Below are 7,797 nucleotides of genomic sequence, written 5' to 3'. Positions count from 1 at the left end.
TTCACAAACAGCAAAACAAATGTCAGAATAAAGTTTAAAAATAAAACCAATTTCAGGTTAAAATAAAACACAATAGTTGCAGAAATCTGCAGTTACTCATTAACTGTTCAGTGCCTAAATGTCTGTTGAGTGAGAGCTTTCTGTGACATTCTAGTACTGAAATAATTTTACTGAAAGACAGTTCTCTTTTTGTTACCATATCTTACCCAGAGAGCTTCTCATCTGTTCATTAATAACCAGATTTGTTACAGAGGATCATGGTGATATGATATGAGGACCTGTAAGACTGACTTGAACAGTAGCTGAGCTCCTGAAAGAATCGATCCATAATCTCACTGAATCAGGTTGAACATCAGTGTCCCTGAATACCTAAATATTTACACAAAGTGTAAATGAAGCATGAAGTCATGCTTATTGGCACCCCCCATTAACTTCGTAAAGCCAGTCCTGTAACCCTGTCTGTAGATGGTTCTGTACTTGAGCTTCAATCAAAATTGAACAATCTTGGGGTGATATGCGATTCTGGCTTAACATTCGACCCACATGTGCAGCATTCTGTCAAAACATCTTTTTTTCACCTTAGAAATATCGCAAGACTACGCCCTATGCTATCATTAACTGTGGCTGAAAAGCTGATCAACACATTTGTGCTCTCTCGAATTGACTACTGTAATGCTCTACTCGCTGGGGTATCTAAATCTACTCTGAACAAATAGCAGTCTGTCCAAAATTCAGCAGCTAGAATCCTGACCAGGTCTAGTGCAAGTGTTCACATTACTCCTATCTTGGAGTCCTTGCACTGGCTTCTGGTCAAATTCCATGCAGACTTTAAAATCCTCCTGCTCACCTATATGGCTCGGCTTGGCACCTCAGTACCTGTCTGAGCTATTATCGCCCTACTCTCCACCTCGCAACCTTCGCTCTGCTAATTCTGCTCTCCTAACTGTCCCCCAAGCCCCTCTACACTCTTGGGGTGACAGGGGCTTCTCCTGTTCTGCCCCCAAGCTCTGTAACTCTCTCCCCGAGGATATGGGGGAGTCACCTTCTCTAAACTCCTTCAAATCCAGACTCCAAACCCTCTTCTTCAGAAAAGCCTTTACTTCACTGGTTCCATTCTTCACCCCTCTGCTCTTCTTAGTACCACCATCCACAGTCTCCTCTGTGTGTTGTAATTGTGTTTTATCTTGTGTAGTCTTCTTATTTATTGTTGTTGTCTTCTTATTTATTGTTGTTGTCATCTTGCACTTTGAGAAGCCACCTTTAATGGTACTATATAAAATAAGGTTTATTATTATTATTATTATTATTATTATTATTATTACACTGATGGGGGTTTACTGCTCATCTGTCAGGGCTGCCTCCTTTGCGCTTCTGTCCCAGTCTTCAGGGATTTTACCCAAATCTGTGAATTTAATCCAAATTCCCACTCGATCTTGATCCTAAAAGTACAGATGAACCATTTCCAGTAGAACTGTTTGATATCGGACTTAAATTTTCACTTCATTTTTACTCAGGTATCAGTTTATACAAAAGACAGTTTTTTAATCACCAAGAAACATTGTATAGGAAAAGTTAAACTTACACTAACTTTATTTTATTAATGGCACTTTTTTCTTTTAAAGATGTAGTTACTTCAGTTCCTTCAGTGCAGAGCTCTTTTCAATTGTTTTCCAGTCATTGGGAATTTCACCATGACCTTCAAATTTATACTTTAATTTCTCCTCCAGCTGTGACCTGAAAGTCCAGATGAACCATTTCCAGTAGGACAGTTCACTGTTATCTGGGGTGATGCTCCACCTGCTGTAAGGTTCACCTGCTTCTCTGTAGGTCTTATAAGGAACAGTTTCAGTAGATTTCCAAGTAGGATAGAAACTCTTGTCACTGCTGACTGAAGTGGTACAAAAATCAACAGAGAATTCATCAGTGCCACGGCGATGCCAGCCAGCCAGAGCTTTTGATCGGTGAAACTGGACACTGTGGTCAGTCTCATGGCCAGGGATGGTGTTTGTACAGATGGCTTTACAGAAGGGACACTGTTCCCAACACCCACTGAGCGCCTCACACAGAATCTCAGCAGGTCTGCGTCTGAACATCTTCAAGTCAAGGTCAGGTGTGCTGCTGCTCTCTTTCTGAAAATTTTCCAGTATCTCCTTAAGTGATCTGGCCATCGTTTCTCTGAGGAACTGCAGGTCTGTGATGTCTTCGTTTTCTATGTTTCTGAAGTCTTGTCTGGGGAGCACCATGTGATCACTGAGTGCCGCACTGAACTCATCCAGCCACAAGATGGCGCCACCATGTCTCTCTCTCACAGCTGCAGTGACAGTAGTGCTCACTGTTAAAACCTGCTGTACTAGGTCACTCAGATTGGTATTTAACATCCTTCTCAGTTGATCTCTGTTGTCTCTACAGTATCTCTCAACACACTCCCTGATAAACCTTTCAAAATAATCCTTTGGATGGTTAATATATTCCATATAGGAGTCAAAGTCCACCTGCTCAGCGAGGTGTCTCAGAATGTGGTTCTCCAGGTTGGATCTGTTACCACTGAAAGCAGGGCAGTTAGATTTCATTTCATGTGTGATCTGGATACAGGTCTTATCACATGCTGCCTGCTGGATCGCAGGTTTGAGGCATCTGCACAGAAAATCTACAAAGAATGTGACAGATGAGGCTCCTTTACAGAAGCTCATAAAACAGTTGAGGTACTGATCCCTCTTACTCTGGAGGTAAGTCAGAGGATTGTTGGCTTTCCTGAAGGCTGTGTGCATTTTCTTAAATCGCTCTACTGCTGTGGTGCACAGATAGACAGACAGTTCAAACTCGTACTCCTTTGTGAATATTGTTTGTCCTGTAAAGAACTGATTTACATAATCAGTTATTTTCTTTTTTATCTCTCCCAATATTTCATGGATGAAGTTGTCATTGAAACCCACTTTCTCCTCTTCTCTCCTGTTAATGTATTTATTAACAGCTCTCTGTATTTGCTGAGTGAGTTCATTCCCATGAGATTCCCACTCTGGGTCTTGAGAAGTAACTGTGTTCCATAAATATCTTGCCCAGCTTTGTTCGATGTGTTTTTTCCTATTGAACTGGAAGATCTCTCTTTTCACAATCTTGTTGATGACATCTCCCTGGTTCTTGAATTTCTCCAGCAGGATGTTTTCCACTATAGTTCTGATGTCCAGCTGTTCCTCAGGGGGCAGCTCTAAGGACACCTTGGTCACCCAGCTCTCCCAGAATCTGTCAAACTCCTCCTTCACATTCTCATCACTGAGCTTCTGCTCCTTCAGTCTGGACGCCAGGTCTTTGCTCATTTTAATCAGTTGTGCTTCGTATTCTGATTTCTTCCTGTCCAGCTCCGATCGGCATTTCTTCAGTCTGATCAGTTCGTTGCTCTGCTTTCTGGTTTCTTCGATGAGCTCATTCTTCAGGCTTTCAAATCTTTTATCAACATTCACCTTCCACTTAATTAAGATCTCCTGGTATTTTTCCTCTTTAAAATACTTCTCTATTTCAGCTGTCAGAGTTCTGTAGATCTCATGAAATTCTCTCCTCAGATCTGACAATGTCACAGCCTGAACTTTATTATTGTTAATTTGGTTGCTCAGTCTGTTCTGGATCTCCAGGGCTTGTTTCCTCATCTTCCACGACCACTCTCCATACTTGTCCTCCAGTTTACTGTAAACCAACATTTCCAGGGTGTTTCTGAAGCTGAAGACAAAGTTCTCCGCCAGCAGGGCGTTCCAGAGATCTTTGATCCGTAATTTAAACTCGGACAGTGAGGGAAACTTCACTCCCGGCTGCCATCGAGCGACACTGAGGAGCTTCGTCTTCAGCTCCTGGACGTTCTGGCTGTAGGAGGGGTTGGGAGGAGCCATCGGAGGGTCTCCTTCCAGAAGGTTCTTGAAGTAGAAAACCTGTGACTCCACATCGAACTGGATTATATCACTGAAGCCAGTAACTATACAGCCTTCCTCCCTGGCAGCAATGCGGGCCATTTCATCCAGTTTCTCCTGAAGACGCCTCCTTCCCTCCATATTCTTGTCATTCGCTGAAGCTTCTGCAACATTCTGGTGCACAAAAATACAACTTGGTTTGATCTGAACAGACTTCATTCTCAGGAAGGCCTGGACACAGATCTGGAGAATGTCCTGCATTTCAGAGGGATTCTCTCCCATGACGTTGATCACGGTCATGTCGCCAATCCCGATAATAAACGTTGCTAATTCATTGTCGTGACTCAGTGTGGTTTTATTACTGAGCTCTGGTGACCGAAGCCCCTCTGTGTCCACCACCAGGACAAAGTCATACTGCAGCTGGGCTCTGACCTCCTCACTCACTCGCACTAACTGCATGAACGCTCCCCTGGTGCACCTGCCTGCACTCACTGTGAACTGCAGCCCGAACATCGTGTTCAGCAGAGTGGACTTTCCTGAGCTCTGGACTCCAAGCACAGAGAGGACAAACACCTTTCTGTCTCCAAGTCTCTCAGTGAGCTTGTCCAGGACGGCCTCAATCCACACCAGAGGCACATGGGCAGCATCTCCGTCCATCAGCTCCAGCGGATGTCCTGAAATCAGCATCTCTGCTCCAACAGCAGGAAGGACACTGACAAACTGTCTCTGATTATTTAGACCCTCTCTTGATTGAACAGCCTCATAGAGCTGAGCGGTTTCTCTCATGAGGTGTTGGAGTCCGAGAGTTGCAGCACTAATCTGTTCAGATATTGTGTTCAGGTCCTTCTGCAGTTTCATTTCCTGCTCCTTGTCCTTACTCTTGTCTTTCAGTCTCAGTTTTGTCCAAGTGGAGTGGTATTTCTCCTGAAGCTCACTCAGCGTGTCTGCAGTCAGTTCATCTAGATACATCCCCAGCCAGTGCAGCATGAACAGCTTGGTGTCGTGTGAATCTGCAGAAGTTAAACACTCCAGGAAAGATCTCATGAAGCCACGGAGAGGGAAAGCTCTCTTCAGCTGTTCACGACGGAGGGCTCTTTTCTCAGCTCTGATCTCACTCCTCTGCTGTTCAATACTTTTGTTCGCTTTGCTGTTCAGATGATACTGTTCTTTGTCCTTCATGCACCACCTGTGCCACAGCTCCCCCTGCAGAGGCAACAGAGTCTCTTTCAGGGTTGATAATCTCTCCTCTTTCAACAGGTGCAGCAAAACCTGGGCCTTTTCCTTCCCTTCTGTACAGAATTCACTGTCTTCATCCACCCTGAACTGCTGTCGTCTTGCTGCCTGTAAGTATGTCTGCAGGCTGGAGGTCTTTTTCACAGTGGAGATACAGTGTTTAATGTTTGATATTATTTCTTTAGTTAGGTCTGCTTCACTCCTGTTCTTGGCTGCCAGTCTCACCTTGGTTGGATTGTTTCCTGGAGGGACTTTACTCTGTCCAGCAAACAGACAGATCAGGGGGGCAGGAGAGTTGAAAATAGCGTCAGCTGTCTTCTTCTCTTCTCCCTCCAGTGGAGACTCTGGGATCAGAAGCACATTGACAGTGCTGACCTCCTGGAGAAACTGCAGCTGCTCGGGGTGTTTGCTGGCGTCGCCGTGAAGGTTCAGGAAAGCCACACAGCTGTCGAACACGTCATCCTTCCTGCCTCCTGGGCAGTACCAGGCGATCTCCACCACCCCGTCCATGAGCAGGCGGTGTGGGGAGCTGCCCCTGCAGTGCCGGTGGAAAAACACACTGTGTCTCTTGGGGCTGACGACGCTGTTCAGGATCTGGGATTTGGAGACGGAGGACGATCCCAGCCTGATGAAGGACACCGTTGGCACTGGAGCGTTGAACATGTCCCTGCAGTTGTGTTTCACAGAGCTGCCTCTCTCTGAGGGCTCCTTACTGCACCAGGACCTCTTGACCTGCCTCAGGGCCCACAGAGGGAGCTCCACTGCCCCAGTCTCGGGGCTGGGCACCAGGAGGGGTAAGGCGAACTGACAGGTGGAGAGCTTGGTGAAGAGGTACTGCCTCAGGAAGTCATCAGAGCAGTGGAACACAGCCATGTGGACGTCCATGGGGTGAATGTGTGTCACTTTAGAAGATTCCTTGTAAGTGTTGTCACAGGGAGTGGAACTCTGGATGGCAGGACTGAAAAAGTCATCACTGCATATTTTGGTATCACTTGACTTTTGCTTTGGTTCAGTGGTCTCATGAACTTCAATAAACAAGGTCCAATAATTGTAGTCCAACATCATGAGCTTATAGAGATAGTGAAGGTACAGCTCGTTCTCTGTTTCTGGCTCAGTGGCACTGTATGACAAAGTATTGATAACAAGCACATTGGTCTTCATCAGTGTTCTGCAATGTGAATCCTTGAGCCCAAGTTTCTGTAGCAGGTTCATAAAGGCCTTACTGTATTGTTCTTCCATTGTGTTTGGGAGACGGCCAACCTCTAATGAGGGCTGTGTCAAATTATAACCTGAGTGATTTTGCTCTGAGAAAATAATCTCCCTAAAGGTAGCTAAAGTCTTCTGGTCTTTAATAATATCTTCTGTTCTTTTTTTTCTATCCTCCGTTTCAATAATAGACTTGAGGTCTTACTGAAGTCTTTCCCTGTCTGGGCAGAAGTCCTCAGGGGGCGACAGGGAGGTGTCTTCCAGAAGGCAGAGCTGTTTGAACAGATCACCCACCAGGTCTTTCAGAGGATGTCCAGCAGGTACCCAGCACTCCTGGGGGACATCAAGGGCCGAGCGAATCTGATCTTCCAGTTCCTTCACCTGAGCACTCTTTCCAACTTTGCCTTCCTTGTGCAGCTCCTGAAGCTCTTTAACGTCCTGTCTGATCCGGTTGATTCTCTCCTTAAAATACTCCTGTTGGTCAACTGTCCTCACCTAGGTTATTGAAAAACAAAAAAGGTAAGGTGTATGAATTAGTTTTTGGGTCACAGCTAATAACCAAATGCATGCTAAGAAGAGGAAATATAACTGGTCCCCATTTTCTATCCAGGCTATATCCAGGCCAGACATTCCTATACTGCTGTACACACGTTTCAGAAGGAAACTAGACTTCACTATTCACTCTCCATTATTTTTTTTACTGAAAGACTCATACACATGTAATACATACACTGGACATAATACATAAATAATTTGTACTGAAAATTTGACTGTAGTTCAGACATTTAAGTACTGTAATTCTTAAACATTGTAACATTATCAAAGAAAGAAGCTAAAGTTTAGTTTGTTTCTGTTAAATTATAGCAATATTACTGAACTGCCAAAGAATGAAGATAGATATATATATACAGTATATAAACTGGACTTTACTTTGGGGATATGTAATGCCTTGAAAAGTTTTCTTATACCCTTCCTCTGATTGGTGCTTTTTAATAACCCTATCCCAGATTTACTTTTAAAGTTTGTATTCATGATATATTAATCAACCGTGGGACCTCTCAGATATATTTATACTTATCCTGAGCTCATGTGACATGCTCTATTTGTACACAGGTAGTCTCCATTCAACAAAGGCACTAGAGCCTATTTAGGTGTGTCTAAGTAAAGGTAATGAATACTTATGCAATCAGTCGCTTACTGTATTTTGTGTTTCAGATTTATTATTCATTTAGGAAGATGTGTACAGAGACATCTTATGTGTCACGGGAGCCGGTTTTGACTCCCGAGGAGTGCATTATTAAAGACCCTATGCGAATGGTATCATCCATAAAAGACGTGGGAGGAAGGTACAGCGGGGTTAGGATGGGCTGACAAGACAGGGGGCGGTGACTGTAGCGAGCAGGTGCACGGGGGAAATGCGGAAGCAACCAAGTCCAAGGAAATCCAAGACAAACGGTTAAAA

General features: G+C 44.4%; 1 protein-coding gene across 1 annotated transcript; it reads right to left on the bottom strand.

Moving 5' to 3' along the window:
- Window positions 1–1,333: 1,333 nt before the first annotated feature.
- On the bottom strand, window positions 1,334–6,431 carry LOC148812638 (interferon-induced very large GTPase 1-like). The gene has a single exon (XM_088908548.1). The coding sequence runs from the start codon at window positions 6,366–6,368 to the stop codon at window positions 1,629–1,631; it is 4,740 nt and encodes a 1,579-aa protein (XP_088764674.1). The 5' UTR covers window positions 6,369–6,431; the 3' UTR covers window positions 1,334–1,628.
- Between the last annotated feature and the right edge of the window lie 1,366 nt (window positions 6,432–7,797).

This window comes from Atractosteus spatula (assembly GCF_055471065.1).
Source record: "Atractosteus spatula isolate fAtrSpa1 chromosome 10 unlocalized genomic scaffold, fAtrSpa1.hap1 SUPER_10_unloc_2, whole genome shotgun sequence".
In the NCBI taxonomy this organism is placed as follows: domain Eukaryota; kingdom Metazoa; phylum Chordata; class Actinopteri; order Semionotiformes; family Lepisosteidae; genus Atractosteus; species Atractosteus spatula.
This window is presented reverse-complemented; position numbering and strand designations above follow the sequence as displayed.